General features: G+C 44.3%; 1 protein-coding gene across 2 annotated transcripts; it reads left to right on the forward strand.

Annotated features, from left to right (window-relative positions):
* Positions 1-8,423: 8,423 nt before the first annotated feature.
* Positions 8,424-12,659, forward strand: LOC136540486 (ubiquitin carboxyl-terminal hydrolase 4-like). 2 transcript variants are annotated; one of them, XM_066532494.1, is made up of 6 exons: positions 8,424-8,677; positions 9,305-9,421; positions 10,307-10,405; positions 11,102-11,287; positions 11,420-11,601; positions 11,931-12,659. In XM_066532494.1, exons 1-6 carry the CDS (start codon positions 8,561-8,563, stop codon positions 12,328-12,330), a joined length of 1,101 nt encoding a protein of 366 aa, XP_066388591.1. In that variant the 5' UTR covers positions 8,424-8,560; the 3' UTR covers positions 12,331-12,659. The 2 variants fall into 2 exon arrangements, with proteins under 2 accessions (XP_066388591.1, XP_066388592.1); XM_066532495.1 differs by lacking the exon at positions 8,424-8,677 and adding an exon at positions 8,694-9,229.
* The last annotated feature ends 10,549 nt before the right edge of the window (positions 12,660-23,208 follow it).

Raw genomic sequence — 23,208 nt, forward strand, 5'->3', positions numbered from 1 at the left:
TACTACAATGAAAGAAAATACTAGTTGGAAAGTAAATAGCAATGCATCCAGCATTGCGTATATATAGGTAGAGGCAGGTATAATTGTCATTTTAATGTGTTATAACTGGTCATAAGAAGCCTAATTAGTTTCACTGAAGAGCCTATTTCAATAGACACTGAAAAGCCTAGATTAATTTTTTGAAAAGTCTATTCATCGTTGACATGATAAATCACTAAAAAGCCTAGATGCTATAGGTGTACTATATAAGGAAGTGATAAATCGTTGCTGTTATCGTACTCCTCAACCTTGTAACTGAAAAGTCTATTTTCATTGCCTACAAAGTCTAGATTCATTCACTGGTACTAAAAAGCCTAGATGCTATAGGTGTACTATGTAAGTGAAGTGATAAATCGTTGTTGTCATCGTACTCCTCGTCCTTGTAACTAAAAAGTCTATTTTCATTGTCTGAAAAGCCTAGATTCGTTCGTTGTTACTGAAAAACCTAGATTCATTTGCAAAGCGTCTGTACAATATGATTGTACTATACACATTCTAATGAATTTATATTTAATATGTGTACTACATTTGTGCCATTTTAGCAGTGTAGTATAATTAATAATTCACGGAAAAAATTTGCAAGAGTTTCCTTTGTTTTAGGAGCATCCACAATTACAAACAGAGACATCATTATATAATCTAAACATTTAATCATCCAAAGAGCACAATACAACCACATCGAACATCACAATCAACATAGCATGTCCTGCATAGTCCAAATAGTCCACAATGTCCATACAATCTCAAATAGTTATAGGAAAGTAACTATAAAATCTATAATAGTATATACTAACATCTACCACAAACCCTCACTACCCCCTAGTCTTACCCTTACCCTAGTGACCAAGAGCATTGATACCTGGAGTGTAAGGGTCAGGTGGACGGCGTCGCCTAGTGCCTAAAGTCTGTGTAGGCTAAGTCAAGGGAGCGTCCTGGAGCTGAGAGGGGCCAAGCTCCTCGTGTCTCTAGTCCACATCGTCGTTGTCCTCGTCCTCATCCTTGTCCTCGTCCTCTATAGGAGCTTGGCTAGAGGAACCTAAGCCTCCTCTACCTATGGAAGGAATGTACACGTCTTGCATCATGGGTGTCCTGCAACCACAATGAGCAGTCGCACGGCGTAGCCGACGTGACAGCCTCTGTTGTACAAAATTATGTTAACTGAAAGAATCTAACGTATTAATAATATGTTTGAAAGAATATTTTGAATTTTACATCTAGGAAGCTACACGTGTCGTCGTCCCTGACTCTCGGACGAAAGCGCTCAATGTCTTCAATGGAGCATTTAAGGGTATTGCCCTACAACAAAGTTCTTAATAATAATACTTCTCAACAGATAACAACATGTTTTGTTTTCTTTTGTACAAAAAATCTAATGTATTGTAAGGACGCTATGGCTCAAAGGTGGCACTAACTAAAATAGATACCTCTAACGCATAATGTATTAGTATGCAACTTAACGTAGAAAAATAAGACAATTAACTTACCACTCTGTCCAAGATTGGTCCTGCCTCCACCTACCTTCTTGCACGAGGAGATTTGTTGTACGCCGTGTCTTCATCGTTGGAGGACTCAATGTCGACGTAGTCATCTTCTGTCCATTGTAGCCTTAGACTGCAACGTGTCACACATTGGTACCAAGCTTGGTAGCGCCTGAACTCATGGTTCATGTGCGACTCATTGTTCTCGTCCATGTTGTCGTGCAATAGCTCCCATTGCTCAATGTAGTACCGGTGGTGCTTTTTCCAGTCAAAAATCTTTCTGTTCTTCTGACTATCCAACCTGCACGTATGTCATCATTACATGAATCCATGTACATGTCACCATATTAATGGAAATGGACCATCATGAGACAAATGAAATAGCAAAACACTTACTTGTGTAAGTCAACGCTAGTCGAGAACGAAGCTGTTGGTCAAAGCTGTCTCTCTTCAAATTGGCGTGCAACTCTATCTGGCAGGTGGAACTCGATAGCATAAAAATAGATTAGAGGGCACCTCATCCTATAAAAGTCATCATCGCACCCACACATGTTGCTCAACTAAAAAGGAAGTGCCCCTCTCCATTGTACGGCTCCCATGACACCTGCAACATATCCAAATAAGATGTTAGATGCTATACTAAACCATTTCAATCTAGCATGAGAAATAAAATTTACTTACACTAGACGTCGTGAGCGTGTCTAACTTGTTCATGAACTCAATGTACGCCCGCTATAACCTCGCATGCGGAACCCTAACCTGGTCCCAAAGGTACGCCCATGTTGGCTGCCGACATGGAGGCTGACCTGGGAACCACTCACGACAAGCCAGAACCTCGAGACGGCCAACTGGTAGACGAGCCCACATCCACAACTAGAGTAGATACACGCATCCACCAAGTAATGATGTGGACAAAGTCCAACAACACGCCTCACAAAGCTGCCGGTAAAGAAAACCCAAGACTGCAGAGCCCCAGCTGTACTGACCTGTTTGGTCCCAGTCACTGAGGCAGTGGACCCACATCCACGACGTAGTGTCACCCATGGCATCGGGGAAGAGAACATAGGCAAATAGGTATAGGATCCACGCCTTGTAGTAGTACCCAACTGTCTCCTCATCTACCTCCTCAGAGCACTGTGTGAACTTTTGCCAGAGCCAGGAGATTAGAACTTCAAAAGTGTGAGCCCCTTGCTCACTAACCTCACATCCAAGGAAGGCCTCTACTCGTGCTCTCTAACCTTCTGACATACACTGCCCAGTCACTACATTGCCATGAATCTTCAGGCCTAGCATCTTCTAACAGTCCTGGAGTGTGACTGTCATCTCTCCAAAAGGTAAGTGAAAACTGTGAGTCTCCGGCCGCCACCTATATTTTAGACAAAGAAAGATTACATATCAAAAAGGCAAGCACATGAACAAATGGCCATGAATGGAGGCAATGATTAAAGATAATACCTATCAACCAACATAGTTATGGTCGCTGAGTTGAACTTGGGCAACCCACGACGAACCTAAAAAGAGATGACATCTAGGTCAGCTCTTTGCATGAAAGGAGTGTATCTGTTGTCGTACTACATGTCCAAGAACCCATTGTGGGTTCTAGGATGAAGGAGCAAAAGGTCCTACATGGAATAAAACATAGTCTCCTGTTACTTCATGAACACATGTACGCTCACAAAAATTTGAACAAACTATATAGATTATTATCTACTCCTCCGCTATGAGACGTCCTTAGTGGGTCGCCTCGTATGTCGGGTCGAGCGGGTGGAATTGTGCCATCCTACAAAAAAGTCAATGAAATAGAAATTCAATATACAATGAAACATGAATTTAGAAATGTACAAGTAATTGACACAATTACATGCATAAATTGAGACATGCATAATTAATTAAATGAATACGACAAATATAAAATAATGAAAACAACTAATAGTCGCACCTCACTAATCTGCCAATGGCAAGTGCGTGAATTGTGGCCTAGTCTACCACACTTGCCGCACTCGTACTGCTCGGGGTCAGTAAGAAATGGGGTTCCTCTCCCACACCTCGTTCTTCCGGGTATCTGATTCATAACCATCATGTGCCGCGTCTTCTTTCTTGATCCATGGTTGTTCCAATGGTAAGCTAGATCTGCAATATACTTTGGCCCATCATATGGAGACCACTCTCTAGGGTCTTGAAAAGGCACGAAGCGGGGGCTCCATGTGTGCATAAGTGTATCAACACTAAACTCGTGAGGTATCCTGCTCTCGATATTATAGTTGCGATGCCTAGCTGCTACCACCAAATGGGAACATAGAAAGTGGTATTGCCTTAGTTTACCACAAGTGCATGTAAAATTTTAGAGGATAACCACATGCATCCTCGACTCTTGGACCTCACCATCGGATGTTGTACCGCCCCCTATGCTCGACCTGATAAGTCCCTGTGGCATGGTCAAAGCATGTAACCTTGTGTGTGCTAGCCCTTTTATTTGTCTTCTCTAGGTGCGCCTTTGGTTTCGAAGCTCATATCTCTCCATCACTTCGTAACTTCAATGCATGGGCATGTCTATCGTTGAACCAGGCAACAAGCTTGTAGAAGGTGAATTGAATGATTGCATTCACGGGCATATCACGTATCCCTAATAGCAACTTATTGAATGACTCCACTATGTTGCTGCACTAAAACTCATACCACCATCCGCCGACGTTGTGAGCTCTTGTCTATTTCTCCAAATCCCTCATCAAACTTGTGAGTCATTGTCTACCTTCTATATTTGATGAGGTTCTGACCTGCTCCAACTTTTTCTGAAAATACTTGTCCTCAATCTATCGAGCATTCTCACAGATCAAAGTTATCCTTCACACCATTCTTCCAGAGTAGATTCTCAGCAAGGTGCCGAGTACACTAATGATGGTGCAAAGGAGCATACCCCTCTATCTGCTCTCACACGGCATTAAGTATGCCCTGATGCCTATCAGATATGATGCCAACCTCTCTGCCAGGCCTAACCATATGTATCCGGACTAGCCTCAAGAACCATCCCCAATTGTCATTGTTCTCCTTCTCAACTAAAGCAAATGCCAAAGGAACTAACTTATTGTTCGCGTAACAGGATATGGCTATAAGAAATGTGCCCTGGTATTTGCCAATCAAGAATATACCATCAATGGAGAAGATGAGACGACAGTGCCTAAAGGCCTTAACACACTAAGGGAAGCACCAGAAAGCACGGAAAAATATCTGCCTCCCATCCTTCCATGCATTTGGTTTTGGGATGTACTCATAATGCATGCCTGGATTCACCGCTTTGATTGCAATAAAAAGTACTGGCAGCTACTCATACCCATCCTCACAGTCCCTATATATCATCTTACACACTCGCTGCTTAGCCCTCTAAGCTTTACCATAAGTTATCACATAACCACCATACAATGCCTCAACAGTCCTAATAATTGTCCTAACCTTCATGTTGGGTTCTCCCTGCAATATTCCCATCAACCGCTTAGCAATGAGGATAGATGTCAATTGCCGATGCTTCAGTATCAGCACATGGTCAGCACAATTGTATGGCCCGACAATTTTTGTGATCTTCCACTTTCCGGTGACCTTTTGCTTCCTTGCACAAACCCTCCATGGGCAGCATTCCTTGTCACACACAACTGTGTAACGGTGCTCCGCATATGAATGTAAGACCTTGTAAGGTCTCTTTCATATCACTACAAACGCCTGCAACCACCTCTTCAATGCGGGGAGGTCCTTGAATACCCTCCCATTCTCAATTACCATGTTAGGGCCGGCCTCAGCAGCTTCTAGGAGCTCATCATCACGTCCTTCTACACACGCCTGGTCGGAATGAGCAAGATCGCTGAACTCATGAATTCTTGGATCATGGTGGCCGGGAAAGATACACCTCAGCATCTCAACATCACTCTCTACCAGCTCTCCAACAGGGCGATCATTATCAAAATCAAGAGCCCTTGCCATCTCATATGGCTCCGAATTATTCATAATTTCAACACTATTGGAGCCACGGAATTCATCTCCACAGTGCACTTGCGCAGCAACAGGGGGCACATCCACATTATCAGGAATGTCTCCTGCAACATAAGTAGAGAAATGAGGAAAGAATGAAAGAAATAGATGTAAGGAAGAGGGTAAGCTCCCAATAATCATGTGGATAAGACACTTACTCGGATGATTCTATGTCAAAAGGATCTCATAAGGAGGATCTGCTACAACATCATGAGTCTGACAAGCATCTTCAACTATCTGATTGGGGGCAGATTGAGCATCAGGAACCGTAGGTGCAACCTCCACATCCATATTAGGTTCCGGGATGGAAGGGTCGAAGTGTGTCTGCTGACCTATTGATGGGGAAAACCAATGAGGGATGGGATCAACTAACACTCGACGCACAACCAAATCCAAACATTGCAGCTGGCTCTTCATAGCCGATCTCACATAGTTCTTCCACTGATCCGCACACCCAATTGGGATCATTCGCCTGAGGATATTGGGAGGAGAACCTAGATGCAGTACACCCTCAACTGCAATGCCATCATCATCATCATCTCTAAGGCAATGCAGCTCCTCCCGAGCCCTTGCAACCATCTCACTAAATGAAGGTCTATTATTGAATAGCACAGGCACGCTTTGCATGTCAACAAACTCAACATATCCATAGCGATCGCATTCAACGTTGCCTCCATGATATATGGTCACTAGGTTGTCCATTTAATTTAAACACATAATGAAACACATGTCCTTTAGTCCAAATTAGATGATAGATAGTACATAACAAGTACTTTCTAACTACAAACTAAGTAAATAAGATAATAACTATGTATATATATACAGTGTACTCACAAAATAGCTATGTTTATGTATCTATGTATCTATGTTTCTATCTATCTACATATCTAACTATATCTATGTACCTATGTATCTATGTACCTATGTATCTATGTTTCTATCTATCTACATATCTATCTCACTAGATCACTAACTAAATCAACTACCTGAGTCATCACATTAATTAGTAAATATCAAATAATCGAACTACCACATTACAATCTAAGGTAACTAAGTATCTACATTGCATATTCATAATTTTTACCTAGCGCGGCCGGACGCTACAGGGCCCAGGGACGGTGCGAGCGCGGGCGGGAATGGGAGGCGCAGGCACAGGGGTGCGGGCGGGGACGTTCGGGGCAACGCGCGGCGGTGCGGCAGCGGTGACGGCTCGGTAGAGAGAAAGAGATAGGAAGAGAGAAAGGAAGGGAGGGCCCATACGTAAGAGAGGGCTTGGTGCCAGGATTGTCGGTGGCAAGCTCGGCGCCAGGATTGTTGGCGTCAAGATCCTCGGCGTCGAGCTGGCTGCCATGTCAGCATCAAGTTGGCTGCCATGTCAGCGTCCACGCCGTCAACGTGACCCCAACCTCGGCGCCAGCAACGATGACGCCGAGATAAAGATCCAAATTTTTAAATCATACCTTCATAGATATATTTATGATTTTTTTTAAAAAAAGGCTAAAAATATAAAATTGGGACGGCGGAGCAAAGTGGCGCAGTCAGGCGGGCGCCCCCTCCTAGTCTCCTAAATCCCGGCCCCTTGCAGCGGTACACCCCTTCTCTGCGCTGCGCATCCCTGGGCTGGGCGACTCAGCATCAAATCGGCCGGTTGGTGGCTGCTCTCTTCACCCCGGCAAGATTCAGCCAGTGAAGAAACTGGCCAGTTCCTTGATCCTCGTCTCCTCTGGTCCTCTCCTTCGGTCTTCCTTGTGCTCAGTCTCATTCTCACCGTGCAGGTACCCGACTGCCCTCTCGTCTTGTCGTCCAGTACTTTCGTTCGTCATGTTGTGCGGTGCTGTGGTAGCGTCGTCATGCTTTAGCAAAGTTTGTGGGCAGTCCTTCGTTAGGAAAACACTATGGACTGATTTTTGTTTGAGTGCTGATACTTCATGTACTTCTGAAATTATATATGTGCCGTGAACGTCTGCGTTGCTCAAAAAATTTATTGCCAATACAGTCATTATGAACTAAATTATAGCTTTAAATTTTTCTAAAAAGTATAAAACATATATTTTCTCCCATTACAACCTCACTGGAATATTTGCTACTCACACACACACACACGTATACGACTCACCCGACTATGGTGTAGTTTTTGGTTTTTTTTTCTGCTAAAATTTAGCCCTAGTTTTGTTCAAATTCTAGGTCCGTCACTGGGTGCAAGTGCAACTAGCTTCCTCATACTAAATATGGCCGTTACATTATGGCTCAAGGAATATAAAGGTGGCCAACATCTCAAATTGTTCTGATTGTAATTGTTTTCCCTTCAAAAATTTGGAGAGTATAGTTGATTTTCTATGAAAGTCGATTTAAGCTCGGTTCATCTTGCTAGACTCGGCTAGACGTTGACAAATATTGATAAATCAATTTCAGAGAAAAGCTGAAAACAAGTGAGCTGACTCATCTCGTTATCCACCCGGTGCATATATTGCAAGCAAAAACAAAAAAATGATTTATCTCAAAAAACATTTATGGGATGATCTTATGATTGACAGGCACGGGGTGCTGCCCACCCGCCAACCGCCATCCAATCCACGTACTAGTCTGATCTGAACAGTCGGATTAAGATTTTGACCTCGTTTGTTTGGAGGAATTCTAAAGGAATCTAGATGAATCTAGAGTAATTTGTAAGAAAAAAATACTGTTTTAAATAAAAAAGAAGCGAATTAAGTCGGGTTTAAGAGCTCACGAACTGGACCTCTGACTTGACGAAACAGGTCGGTTGGGTTGGACAGAGGCCAAAACCAGGCATAGCGATGGGCATCTGTATCTCGTGGGTCTGGCCCATTTCTTCGCTTCCTTCCGCAACCGCAACCGTGCGTTCCTCCTCCCCCGGCCCCATTCCAACCCAACCCCCCAACACCCCCAATCGCAACAGTTTCACTGCGCCACAGTACAATTCCTGTCTCGCACCGCCCGAGCCGGCCACAACAGCGACAGGCCCCTCGCGCCGATCGCCGGGCAATGGGAGCTGGGCGGGGGCGGTGATGGGCGCGGCGGGCTCCAGGCTGGAGAAGGCGCTGGGCGAGCAGTTCCCCGAGGGCGAGCGCTACTTCGGCCTCGAGAACTTCGGCAACACCTGCTACTGCAACAGCGTGCTGCAGGTACGCCGGGGCCGGCCCGAATCTCTCTGCTCGTTGCGATGCGAGCTGCTACCCCCGTCAGAGGCGTGGGGGATTTGTTGGTTCTCTTCCGTGCGGGGGCGGTGTGGAGCGATGCGTGTTTTGCGAGATCGTGTCGCGGTGATTGCGCCCGTGTGATGCTTCCGCCGAAGATCAGCGCTAGATTTTCTGCGTGGGAGAGTTTTTGTGATTGTTGAGCGGTGCCGGTGATATGTTTCCTGTTCTATTTTTTGCGACATGGTCATAGATCGTCATGTTTGTGTGAACTCAGAGACTGCTCAGTTGGTTTGACATCGGGAAATTGGGGAAACGCCTGGTTTCTGTACGTGTTGAAATGCATATATAGCACCTCGCTTCAGCAGTAGGAGCGTTGCCTCACTTCAGAAACCCCTTTTTTTTTATACATCGGTGGATTGTGGAGGACTCAGTTTCTGTATGTGTTGACAATTTGAAATGCATGTATAAGCATCATGGTAAAACTCTCCGTTCAGATGTAGGAGCTTTGCCATGGATAGCTAGATGTGGGACATTTTGGTCAGTAACATTTTTTAGAGAAAGATATGGTACTGTTTTCCTCATAATGTGGGATCTAACTGTTTCCTGTTTCAGGCACTTTATTTTTGTGTTCCTTTCCGTGATCAATTGCTGGAGTACTATGCAAACAATAAAAACACTGGAGATGTTGAAGAGAACATGCTAACCTGCCTGGCTGATCTGTTCTCTCAGGTACTACTGCAGCTATTGGTTGTTGTGATTGTTATTCCCGTAATCCCATTCTCAACTTCTTGTATATCCTGCAGCATGTAGGAATCACTAAAAAACATGTTGAATCTTGCGCGGAATTGTAGAGATTTTGGTTAATTAATCACAATTCCTGAGCAAAACTGTATCTGAAGATCACTGCAATTGTTAAGTTGTCACATTTATATTGAATAAATACCATCGGATTTCCACCAATAAAGTTGCTGGTTAATTTGACAGTTTCCCATGATGTCTATAGTTCTACTTGTTATAGACTTAAATTGTTCTTCCTTCCTTAGTTTGAAATCACAAATGATGTTCCAAATTATTTCTACAGTTTAACCGCATAACACTCTATGTGTGAAATTAGTCCTCAGCAATGAACTACCAAGATCGCCTTGTATCTCTTACCATCCAACGTGTAAGAGGAGCATGCTAGAAAGGAGCACTCTGTGTTATTTGGATTATATACCTTCTTCTGTTAACCTCTGTAAATTGATAATTTGGACTTTTCAAGCAAATCTGTAATTCAATAAACCTAAACCTGGTCCGAGGAGTAATGCCTGTTAAATGAGAAAATTTCGTAGGACATGCTCCATCGTTGCCTTACTTTACCACTGACTTTTCACAGATAAATTTGTGTTAGCCTTTGTACTGACAGATATTTATGCGCTTGTCAATTGTATTGTAGTTTTACACTATTTGTAAGTCTGAAATATGTACGATGTTTTGGGAAAATCCTTTTATCTGGAGGCCTCTTACTAGTGTGACATGTTATTGTTTGATACGAGTGAATATTGGAGTGGACTGAGGAAGAAACCAACAGTCTACTTCAACAAAATAATTATCCCTTTTTCATTGTCCATACAGATCAGTAATCAGAAGAAGAAAACAGGGGTTATTGCTCCTAAGCGTTTTATACAACGATTGAAGAAACAAAATGAGATTTTCCGCAGCTATATGCATCAGGTAATACATTTCGCCAGTGACATCTTCCAATGTGTATTTTGTAGTTTTAGCAAGCTCATGGTCACATTATAGTGTGCTCATCACCTTTTGAGTAACTTTGCTGGCCCTCTGAGATAGGCTGTTAAACCTAGGTGTAGTCTTTGCATGAATCACTATTGTAATTTTTTCCGGATGTGTTTTTAAGTAATTTCCATGTGAAAGATGCAACACTGAATTCAAGGTTCTATATGTTCCCAAAAAAAAATCAAGGTTCTATATTAGTATATTCAACTCCTTGCAATATCAGGAAATCATGGGAACCTTCAATCTGAATCTTACATATCTTGACTGTACCCTATGTTCCATAGATAAATTTGCTTAATGCACCTGGAGATGGTTCCCCGCTAGATTTATGGAGAATCTTAAACATTTTAGAATAAGTTCTGGATTTGTAAAGGCCATCTCTATTTTGGCTATTTATCAGTGATTAACTATAATCCTGGGTATATGAGTTATGGTAATAACTAATAACGGTGCAGCATTTTAAGACATGTTGAAAAGATATGTAGTTAATTGTTTTTTATGAAATATGTAGTTAATTGTTGCTATAAAAATTATGTTCTCTTCCAAGATCATGCCATTTATATCATGCTTTTTCAATCATTGTAGTGTAACCTTTTTGTATAGACTGTGAACTCACACTACTGTACTTTACAGGATGCTCACGAGTTTCTGAATTTTTTACTGAATGAGCTAGTTGACATTCTAGAGAAGGAACATAATGCTGCAAGAGAGTCTCTTCAAAATCTCTCGTTCCCAAAGAATTCCAATGGTCCTATTGATGGCCAACCCAACGGTAGTCACAAAGAATTAGCTGCCACATGGGTTCATAAATGCTTCCAGGTGAGATTTCATTCATTTGTTCTAGGATGCTTTTGTTTGTGTGCCTATGGCATGAACATGAACTCCAGCTTCTGCTTATGTTTTAGTCTTATCTTGTAGAATTGCCTATAATTCTTAATTTTGTTCCTGTAGGGAATATTGACTAATGAAACAAGGTGTCTGAGATGTGAAACTGTGACTGATAGAGATGAAACATTTTTTGACCTAAGCCTGGACATTGAACAGAATAGTTCACTCACCAGCTGTCTTAAGAACTTCAGCTCAACAGAGACTTTGAATGCTGAGGACAAGTTCTTCTGTGACAAATGCTGCAGGTACGTTGTTCTCATCCCTTCGCCCATAGTCCATGTATATACTGTCTTCTAATATTTTGTCCTGGCTAACATTGGTTCTGTAGAATATCATTTGAGGCATGTGTTTATGTTAGTTCTTGGCTCCGCTTGTTTTGCCTTTTTTTTAAAAAAAAATGTGCTTGAATCTACTGCAAATTATCCAATACCTCTAGCAGATCTTCTGTGCTAATGGCTTGGTTACCCTTCTGTTAGTAGATGTTTTTGTCCCACATAACTGTGATTTATATATTGTGATGCTATATCATTTTTTCCAATTACATATGTTTTGATGAATTTGTTCTTCACTTCAGTTTACAGGAAGCACAAAAAAGGATGAAGATAAAAAAACCACCAAACATCCTAGTAATTCATCTCAAGCGGTTCAAGTATATTGAGCAGCTTCAGCGCTACAAAAAGCTATCATACCGAGTGGTTTTCCCACTGGAGCTTAAACTTCTTAACACAGTTGATAATTCGGACTTAGAATACTCCCTTTTCGCTGTGGTAGTTCATGTTGGAAGTGGACCAAATCATGGCCACTATATCAGTTTGGTTAAGAGCCACAATCATTGGTTATTCTTTGATGATGAGAACGTTGAGATGACTGATGAGTCCATGGTACAGGCATTCTTTGGCTCACCGCAGGAGTTCAGTGGTAACACTGATAATGGCTACATACTCTTCTATGAAAGCCTTGCTGAAAGAAGTTGATGTCCTCATACCATGTGATTAGTTATACAATTTTCTTTTCCTTCCATTTCTGCTGGGGATATATAGAATATTCAGTGAAAAGTAGAATAAGCTGAATGAGAGGCCTTCAGCTTCAGATGTTATGGTACAATCAACACTTGGCAATAAAACAAGTTACCTGGAGGGGCTATAGGCTATAGCTGAAGACGCCGACTAGTTTGTAGTTCCTAATTTATCTTGTTTTTATGCATATGCAGGTTGTATCAATTCCGGAATAATGTTTGGTGAAGACATTTATTATCATGTAAAGAGATTCTATCTAGGAAGCCTTTTTTGGTTTCGAGTAAAAATTTTGTTTCTCAGATAAAAATCTCCTGTCGATCTTCATTCATAGGATCCTCACCTGCTCATCGGTAGCTGACATAAGTCCTGTACAGTTTCCAGATTACCTTCTTTGTGTTACTGTGTCCTGCTCCTATATTTCAAAAATTTGAAGATGGATCTAAGCTTATCTCAAAAGCTACATATTGGTTGAATTCTGAATGCTTCTATGCATAATGGGGAAAAAAAATCTGTCCTTCGTATCTGAAGATAAGATACGACACAGCCGAATTTGGATGTCTAGGCCTGTTTAAGGGCCTGTTCGCACGCAAAAGTATGCTTAGGGCCTGTTTAGATGCAAAAGTATGCTTAAGGTTTTAGAAAAATACCATTGTCATTTCTAAAAAAAAAACATTTTGTTGATTTAAAAAAAAGATAGAAAATACTACAGTTTTACAAAATACTTTGGTTTTGAAAATCTATGACGTGTTTGGCAACGATAAACCAAGATGAGAAACTGGTAATCCTTGGTTGGGTAGGTGTCCAACGACAGCTCTACTATGTGCTTAAAGTTAGAGAAAGGAGAGGAGGCAAAGTGGAAGCAAGTGGGATGTGACATTACTATGAGTTGGATTTTTTTTTCTTCAACGGCTGTGAGAGGAATTAGAGCAGATGTAAATCGGCTGAAGCTGTTTTGTTATAAGAGAAAATACCATACCATGACTGATAAGTCGGGTTGATAAGTTCAAGCGAACACTGGACATGGGTAGTACTAACTTTTTTTTTATCAGGCAGTACTAACTATTAAATGACAGTACTAGTCGTTCAAATTTGCATCAGCTAGTACGTAGAACGAAGTAGAGTAACTAGTAAAAAAAATTTGCTCACCGGGCACGAAACTACGCAAGCCAAATTAATAGGTTCAAACTAAGCAAAGCAATACTAGTTACTCTACTTCGTTCTACGAACTAGCTTAAAGCCTCTCCGCATGTAAACACGCGTAGTTAATCCACTCCAAGCACGAAGCTAATGTCGACGAACTAGACGATGAAGCTAAAGACGGTGGTGAAGGCAGCAGCTGTCTTGAGGGTCCAAAGTTCATAATCTCATCGAGGTGCAGGATGTACTCCCTCCGTCCTCAAATACAAGTCGTTGTGATTCAGAAATTGTCTCACAATACTTGACGTTATAGGCCAACATATCAGTCTAATCATAGCCAACATACATCAAGCGGTCAGATCCTGTTCTCCACTCACCTAAAGATGGATTAAAAAGCAAAAAAATAAAAAAAACGTGTACTGATGGCCTCTACGGTGTGGAGTATTTCCCAGCTGCAGCGTTGCTCCCGAACTCTATTCCGCAGCACGTCACCATCACATGCGAGATTGCCGTGTAGGGTGTTAGGATCTTCTTGCTTGGGCATTGGTCTTTGTGATAGCTTCTACAACGTCCTTTAATCTGGGACAGAGGATATGCCGGCGGCCCACTGGAGGATGGCTGCGACGATCGCCACCTCTGTAGTCGCTTTCCACCTACCGGGCACATATGGTGGCGCCGGCGGCAAGCTCGATAGCGAGAACTGACCTTCGCCGTCGGGGATCTGCGACGGTCACAAGCATATGTTTTTTTTGTCTATGCTAAATGTCGGTGCAGAAAGTGACCAACTAGTGAATATTTGTAGTTTTGCTGTACGTTGTGATCGGAGGTGACCTAGCACTCAATGACACAGGATCTATACTGGTTCGGACAACGTGCCCTATGTCCAGTCGGGGTCGGTCGGTGACTTTATTCTTGAGCCCAGGTGCTCAAAGTTTACAGTGGGGTTACAAACGAGAGGGAGAAAGATGGGGTGTACAAGTGGTCCGGTCGGCTCCGACCGAAAAGGTTGAGAGTGATAGGAACTTCGCTACGAGCTAGGTGTTCGAGCGTGTGCGTGTGGTCGGAACTTGGTGGTTCACCAGTTGTGAGGCGTCGATGTCGATCTAAGGAACTCTGGCCTCCTTGAATCGGTCCCCCTGTTGGAGGAAGTGCATCCCCTTTTATAGATGAAGGGGATGGCTCTACAGGTGAGAGGGAGAGGGTACGGGTGTCTTTAAGCCTTGCTGCGCACGCTGATGAGGATTGGATAATGGTAGGCGCCCCTAACACTGTTGATGTCGCTGTAGAATATCAGATGCGCACGGGAGGTCGTGCTATCTTCTTCAGGAAGGATGGACATCGGTACCTGCAAATACTATTTGATGCCTAGTGGCATATGAGGAGTTGCGCTATGTTCACCCGGTACGGCAAATCCTGGTGCCCATACCACGATCAATGTCCAGAGACACGCGAAGGGCTTACCGTATGAGAGTTTTAGCAGCCCCTACAATACTGTAGGGGGAGATGTCGGTGTCTACAATACTGTTTGTGTCATGGTGGCTGTAGAGTACTGTTTCATGCAGGGTATGGTCCCTAGTACAGTGGTTTTGACTTGTGAGCCTTGCCTTGCCTTTCTCCGCACGTCTTCTAGTTCCTACCAAATGGGGTGCCCCCGATCTGATGGCTCCAGTCGGCTCTGAGTGCGCCAGTCGGAGAAGAGCGGTGAGCAGGGTTCCCACGAGCCCCGGTCACGGGGTCAGAGTCGGAAGTAGGACTAGGGGCAGGCCTTCCGATCAGACACCGGCAAGAGCCCGAATCGAGCGATCCGATCAGATAGGTGGGCCGATGTAGCCGACGAGCGGGTGTTGCTCTTCTTGGGCCTGGCCTTCCGGTTAGTTGCTGGACCGCCCCCTTGCACTATTGTTTTTAGACTTTTGGGCCGAGCCTTGGCGCAGAAGCCGGTCCCCGAGGGACCCTGGGTTTATGGACCCGACAGGAGCCCCCGAACCCTCGGGCGATTCGGGTAGAATCGTCTGGGGGTTTTTTGTTTTGTCGACGGGTGCGCGTGAGCGCACCTGCGGGTGAAGCCCTCGAGCCCCCGGGCGGTTCGGGCGGAACCGTCTAGGGGGTTTTGTTTTTAGCGGGTGTGTGTGCATGTTTTTAGTCTGAGATGGAATTTTGTCGACCAAGGTGACGTTGTGTAGTCAAGGCATTTTTAGGCGCAAAGATCGGATTGAAACAGAACTTACTGATCCTGGTGTCGATGTGTGCCATGGATCGGGCGAGGAAGTTAGTTTGGAGAGACCCTGGCGTCGGTGCGCGCTGTGGATTTGAAATGGTTAGTTCCAGAGACGGATGAGACGGAGCCCGTGGGTCCTGATGTTGGTGTGGCCTGGGCAGCCGAGGTAGTTAGTTCAGTTAGTTTTTACACGAGTTTAGAGTTGTGGTCCCTGGCCAGGGTTTCTTGGAGTGCAGTCGAAAGTGAAGCCATTATGTGAGTTTGGAGTCGCGGTCCCAGGCCATAGCCAGATGTTGTAGATCCTGTTGACGCGAGTTCGGGGTCGCGGTCCTAGGGTTTTTGTCAGAAGTGAAGCTATTACGCGAGTTCAGAGTCGCGGTCCCCGAATTTTTTTTGTAGCGCAGTCGGAAGTGAAGTTGTTACGTGAGTTCAGAGTCGCGGTCCTTGGATTTTTTTGTAGCATAGTCGGAAGTGAAGTTGTTACGCGAGTTCAGAGTCATGGTCCCAAGCCATAGCCGGATGTCATAGATCCTGTCGACGCAAGTTCAGAGTCGTGATCCCAAGGTTTTTAGCATTTGAGCCCCCGAGCCTTGTCGGGCCTTCATGGGGGTCGATGTGAGTTGTTTTGCGCTACCCCATCCGGTTCCTCACAACTAGAGGGGCTAAGTTTCATCGCTTGTCCCGATCGCTCGGGCTCAAAGACTAGCTCGGTGAGCTCACTAACGGGTGTGATCGAGCAGAATTCGGGTCCGTCGTTCATGATAGGATCGGCATAGCCCTCTTGTGGCATTCCACTACTCCTTTACCTGCAACCCAGCAGATGCCTAGGTCGTTCTAAAGATCGACCCGGGTGGCCTAATGGCCTCCCCTCGATGGAGATTCTATGGGCTTGGCGAGAGGTTCAGGATCGAACGAGAAGGTTGAGATGACCCGGTTTGCCAGACCGAGCGAAGGACGCATGGTGCTTATCTACGGTTTTCTCCCCTGGCTCTGTTGTTTGCTCATGTCGAATGAGGCAACCGCCGCTTCATGACACAACATAGAGCGTTCTGGTGCATTTTGCTGTACGTGCGATGCTTAGTTCCCGAGCCCCCGGGTGATTCTGGGCCCAAATTGTCCAGGAGGCGCGGGCGTATGAAATGAAATGCGCGTATGGATGTATAAAATGATTGTAATGAAATAGAGGGGGCTTGATAGTGCTTACCTTGATGACTGGAGTGACGGGGCTCGGAGAGCCTCGGTCGGAAATGTCCGACCGAGACCTTGATGGCCTACATGGGGCGCCCCTTCGCTTCCTTACCCAGGTAGCTGCCTCGTGTGTATGAGAAGGTCAGGAGCTCCATGTTCTTCTATTGAGCATCTATGGGTGCGATGCCCTTGAGGTATCCATTTATGCTTGCCAAAGCCAAGGGAGCAGAACCGAGCGGATCCCTGGTGGTCGTAGTGGTATTTGCAGTAGTAGATTATGTGAAGGTTAAGTTGGTGAGTCCCCGTGTGAACAGTTTTTTGTAATGAATACATCAGTACTGTCCTTGTGACGGAACCATGATATCCTTTCCCTATTTATATCCTAGCATAACCTTCGTTCTTATCCTTTCTCTCTTGTACCTGCCCGTTTGTCCCGTAGAGTGCGACCTTGGGAGTCTGGGGCGTGGCCCGTGAGGCTTGACCGCTCACGTCCGTAGGGAAAGGTGGGGTGCGTTCGGTTGGGAGTAAGAACAGAGTTACGTAGGGTAATCAAGGACATGGAATGTGTTTCTGTTCAGGAACATAGTTGTTTATTATGTGATGATAAAAGAAAAAAGAGGTAATATACAATATTGTACCCTTATGGAACCCCCGAGCGATCTGGGCTGAAAGTGTTTCGAGCAGGGGTGCTCTTACGGGAGCATGTTTTAACCAAAAAGTGGTTTAGACCATATTTAGGAGGGAAATGATGTAGCTGTTCAATGTTCCAAGTATTGGTGAGAGCGTTGTTGTTGTCCTCTAGTCGGTAGGTGCCTGGTCAGATTACTTTGATCATCGTATAGGGCCCTTTCCATGGTGGAGAGAGCTTGTGCTTTTCCTTCATTGATTGGGTCCTCTAGAGCACGAGATCACCGACTTTGAGTATCCTTCCCCTGATCTTCCTTTGGTGGTACTTGCGAAGGGTTTGTTGGTAGCGAGCAGAGTGGATGATGGTCATTTTGCGGGCCTCTTCGAGTAGGTCGACCACGTCTTGTTGAGCCTCCACGGCTCGGTCGTGGTCGAAAGCCTTCGCTCTTGGTGTGCCATGGTCGAGGTCGGAGGGTAACACTGCCTCAGCCCCATAGGCCAGGAAGAAGGGTGTGAATCCCATGGATCGGTTTGGGGTCGTTCTTAAGCTCCAGAGGATCGCTAGAACCTCTGCTATCCAACGCCCAGTGTACTTATTGAGTCGGTTGAAGATGTGTGACTTAAGTCCTTAGAGGACCATGCCATTGGCACATTTAACCTGACCGTTAGTTCGTGGATGTCCAACCGAAGCCTAGTCGTATCCGTCGCTGAAGTCTAGGAACTTTTTTCTAGTGAAGTTAGTCCCATGGTCAGTGATGATACAGTTAGGAACACCGAACCGGTAGATGATGTCGAGGAAGAATTTGACTACCTCCGACCGGATGTTGGTGATGGGTTTCGCCTCTATCCACTTGGTGAATTTGTCGACTACTACAAGTAGGTGAGTGAAACCACCTTGGGCCTTTTTGAGGGGTCCTACCATGTCGAGGCCCTAGACCATGAACGGCCAGGTGATGGGGATGGTTTGGAGCTCCTATGCCGGCAAATGGGTTTGCCGAGCGTAGAACTGGCATCCTTCACACCTACGGACGACCTCCTCCACATCTCGTAGCGTGGTTGGCCAGTAAAAACCTTGACGGAAGGCTTTTCTGACCAGCGACCTTGGGGCCGCGTGATGCCCGTAAATGCCGGCATGGACCTCGAGGAGGAGCTGCCTTCCTTGGTCGGTGGGGATACACCTCATGAGTACTCCTAATGGGCTTTGTTTTTCTAGGATGATGTCCGATGAAACAAAGCTTGATGATATGTCATTGGAGGCCCCTCTCGAGTCATTTGGTATCCAAAGTAATTATTCAAAGTTAGCCAAAAGGTCGAGGAACTACACTCAAAAGAGAATATCTAGCTGGTGTGAATCACGGGAGAACATTAGTAGTGATCATATCACTAACAATGATCAACCCTCAAAGGCATATGAGTGATAGGAGTGTAAACTCTCTTGACCATAGTTGCGCACCGTTAATAGGGAGTGTCAGAAGTGTCATGCAATTTTGAGGCGGTTTAGTGTTGCCATGCATCCTAGCGACGTTTCAGGCATATGAGTGATAGGAGTGTAAACTCTCTTGAGTGTTGCTATGGTGAGACATGAGCTTGCTTTGCATTCTTTACTCTTTATTTTTTATTTGGCCTAGCTGATGGCAGCCACAGGATAATTACAGTGAGGAGGCCTGCAATTCAATGCCAGACGGCGGACGTGCCAGGCTCGAACCAACCAATAATTCAGCAAAGTGACGACGGGCGACGGCGGTAAAAGAGAGCAAAGTTTTTCTTCGTATACTCGTACGCACTGATTGATTTGACTTCGATGTGAGCTGCTGATATCGAACTATAGTATCATCCCAGTCTTAAAATTAATGTAAATGAAGGAAAATCAGTGCTTGAGAAAACCGGTCTGTTCGCTGGTTGGTTTTTGAACTGGTTTGAACTGGCTGATGCTGGTTTATTATAAAAAAAAATACTGTTAACTAACTAATTTGAGCTGGCTGAAATCAACAAGCGAACAGGCTGAACAAGTCCATGCCCTGCTTCCTCCCAAAGCCAAACGGCCGGTAGCGACCAACGTTTGTTTATTTGCTAGCGTTGCAAGTAGCGTCTGCAGGCAAACGTATAAGTTATTAAAATGACATGACTCCATGCCCCACTGCGTGGAGGAAAGGTAATAAACGTCTTCCAAGCGCGCAAGGAGAACTTTGTTGTTTAGACTGTCTCAGAAACCTATATGGCATCAAACTCAAAATAGGTAGTAAGAGACTTAAAATCAATCTTCAACAGAGTACCTAAACAAGAGACCTATTTTGAGTTGTCTGAGAGACACAACTTAAATATGGGCATCATCTCTTTTAGAAACCTATTTACAGAAAAGATTCCCTTTTAAATCTTTTTATTAGAGAATATATGTATTGAACCTTTTATTTGTATCACTGCCTAAAAGATGAATAGGTCTTATTTTTTAGACGGTGGTGTTCGAGATAGCATGAGGAATAGCTGAATGGCTGAATCCCTGATCACGACCCGTGCGAACACTACCTCGATCAGCGCGCGCGCGGGTCATGTTTCCGGCATGACGAAGCTCTGAAAAAGTGCATGCGGATCGATTACAGGAGCTTGGCGTTCATTATTCAACGGTGGCAGCGTCACGTACGCTGCTAGCTCTATAGTAGGAGTAGGCATCTCTCTTTGACCCAGTGGTGTGACAGGGAAAGCTCGCAAAACCATCCAGCGATCTGAGAGAGATTCTCAGATGACGTGAAAGACTTGTTGCGGCTGCTGCTACTTGTCTGCTAGCATATTTTAGAGCGTGTTTAGTTGTTTAAATTTGAAAATTTGGGTTATCATAGCATTTTCGTTTTTATTTAGCAAATAATATTCAATTGTGGACTAATTAGGCTTAAAACGTCCGTCTCGTAATTTCCAACCAAACTGTATAATTAGTTTTTTTTCGTCTACATTTAATGCTCCATGCATGTATCGCAAGATTCGATGTGATGAATACTGTAACACTTTTTTGGATTTTGGGTGGGAACTAAACACACTCTTATAGTAGGTCAGTATACAGGCATGACGTTCAAGTACTGAGTAAGAGGTGTTTAGATTCTTCTCCTAAATTTTAGTCGTTGTCCTATCGAATATTTGAACACATACATAGAGTATTAAATATAGACTAATTACGAAATTAATTGCACAGCTTACGACTAATTTGCGAGACGAATCTTTTAAGCCTAATTAGTCATGATTTGACAATGTAGTGCTACAGTAAACATATGCTAATGACGAATTAATTAGGCTTAATAAATTCGTCTCGTGGAATACTGACGGATTCTGTAATTTATTTTTTAATTAGTATCCAAACACTCCATGCAACACCCTCAGGCGACACCTCCTAAATTTTAGTCACCGAATCTAAACACCCCCTAAGCTTTTTTTCCTTCATGTAACAATTTTGTTTCTAATACGGACGGCCATTGTCTAGCTTTATATAAGGGTTTTAAATAACGTAGGGGCTAAGCTATTTAGTGATGGGCTCCTCTAAAAATTATAAGAAGCTACAGCAGAATATAATAGCTGTTATTTCATTTATAGGTTTGTTAAAAGTTATCAATTAATTATGCACAAAAATATAGTATTGAAAAATCATAGATAAGTATAAATTCTTAAATACTCCTTGTGTTTTAATTTATAAGACGTTTTGACTTTTCTAGATATATCACGTGTGGACTAATCGCCTTTTCCTCTCCGCGTACTAGCATTTTTACAGCGAGAGGATAGCTTATCCGGACTCCGGACTTCGGGATTGCCTACGAATCTACGATTTCAATTCCAGGCGCGCCAGGAATTCACCCAAGTGGACGGCGGTAAGCAGAGCTGAATTTCTATGCACGGATCGATTTCGATGTGAGGCTGATAGTGATAGGCGATCGCGCAGGTGAACTGGACCTGGCATGGCGGTTTGGATGCGTCAAGGCGGCTGCGAGCTGCAAATGGATCAGGGCGGCCCTACTCGGGAAGAGTGACCAGTGGCCGTGGGAAACCGGCGGAGAGTCTACAGCGACGAACACGAACTGGTGTCGGCGCACGACGCTTTCGATCGAGATGGCTGCGTGCCTGCATCACATGCATGCCCTGCGCAGCGCAGCCGCAGGTACGGGGAGAAAAAAGAAACGCAGGAATTCGCTTGGATTCAGTCAGGTCCATGCCTGACGGCTAATGGATGCACGCAGCAGCATCTCCAGCTTGCCGATAGATAAGAGCAACATGCCCTCCATGCATGTGCGTATTGCGGCTATCCTGTCTGCAGGTGTCCATGCATCTCAACCTGATAAGGGGCAGGGCTCCAGCAGATCTATGATTCAACCTTGGAAACGAGGCTGTAGCCTTATGCGTTGCTGCCTGCTCGGCCTCGGGTGACTCAGACCAAGTCTCTGTGCCCCTGGCGTCGTCTGGCCTCGTGGTCTCGCATTCCCGCGCGGTGCCGGCGCGGCGGCCGCTTCTATCTGGTCGCCGCAGGACTCGGGAGAAAAAAAAAGTTAAAAAACGTGGTGCAGATGGTCATATGGAGGGATGCCAGAACGTGATGGAGATGGACTAACGAAGCTGCAGTGTGCTTAACGACAACGCAGCATCTCCGTTTTGTCTTCCGCTGCGGCAGCAGGGAGTTGTACGTGATTGACAAGGTAAGCTTGTGCATTTTGTAGGGTTCTTCACTTCTCAATTTCTCATACCTTTCAGATGCCTAATTTACAGTCTTTTGTCATTGTTCAACTATAGAAAAACTATAAATCGTCTCATGCGAATTCTACTAGTTGATTGTTTAAATTATTGTCTGAAGATTCACACATAAAAAAAAAGAGCAATCTCCACGATTCTTTTTTCAGAGGGGAATCAAAATTGCGTCTTTGTCCTTCCAGAGGTCGATAGGAACGTCTGGTAGTAGTCTACAAGTAAACTTTGCATGAGGTTAAAACACACTAGCACTACTAGTTATTCGCAATTCTGTTCATTGTTCGATCAGCAGAATTTGCACAGACTTTCCTGACAGAAATTCAGAACAGAGGCGTGTGCAAAAGCTTTTTTCCGCGGAAGCTTTTGGACTGGTACATCCTGCCCAAAAGTTTGACATGTATCGAAAACTGAATCGTTTCAGCTAAATATGCGTTTGAGCGTCTGCATCTGTACTTATGTATTTCACAAAAAATAAATAATGATCCTCAGGAAAATGTGCTTATGCATGTGTGTTTGCAGACTTCATCGTGATCCACGTGACCAGTTTTTTATTTGAATTGTTGTATATAATATAGTCTAAACTCTGGATTAAGGAAACTCAGTGCTGCACATGAAACAAGCTGTACCTTTCACTTTCGGAAAAAAAAACGAAAACCAATCCTCCATCCTAAAAGCTAACGGTAGCACCAGACGTACGCTTGTTCATCTGCTGGCGTCAATCAGACGAACATGGCGTCAGCATACAACGTTTGGAGATGACACGACTTTTGTCAGCTTAGGAATATACGTGTTTGGAAATAGACTTGTGAGGCCGTGTTTTGAGGCTTTCGTCTACGCTCAGCAGATGGCGGTGTTCCTCCAATCCTCCTCCTCCTCCTCCTCCTCCTCCATGTCGAAGCTCTAGAAAAAGTGCATCTTGCGTATCGGTTACGGGAGCTTCAATTGTGCTC

The sequence above is a fragment of the Miscanthus floridulus genome, chromosome 2, assembly GCF_019320115.1.
Source record: "Miscanthus floridulus cultivar M001 chromosome 2, ASM1932011v1, whole genome shotgun sequence".
NCBI classification, from domain to species: Eukaryota; Viridiplantae; Streptophyta; class Magnoliopsida; order Poales; family Poaceae; genus Miscanthus; species Miscanthus floridulus.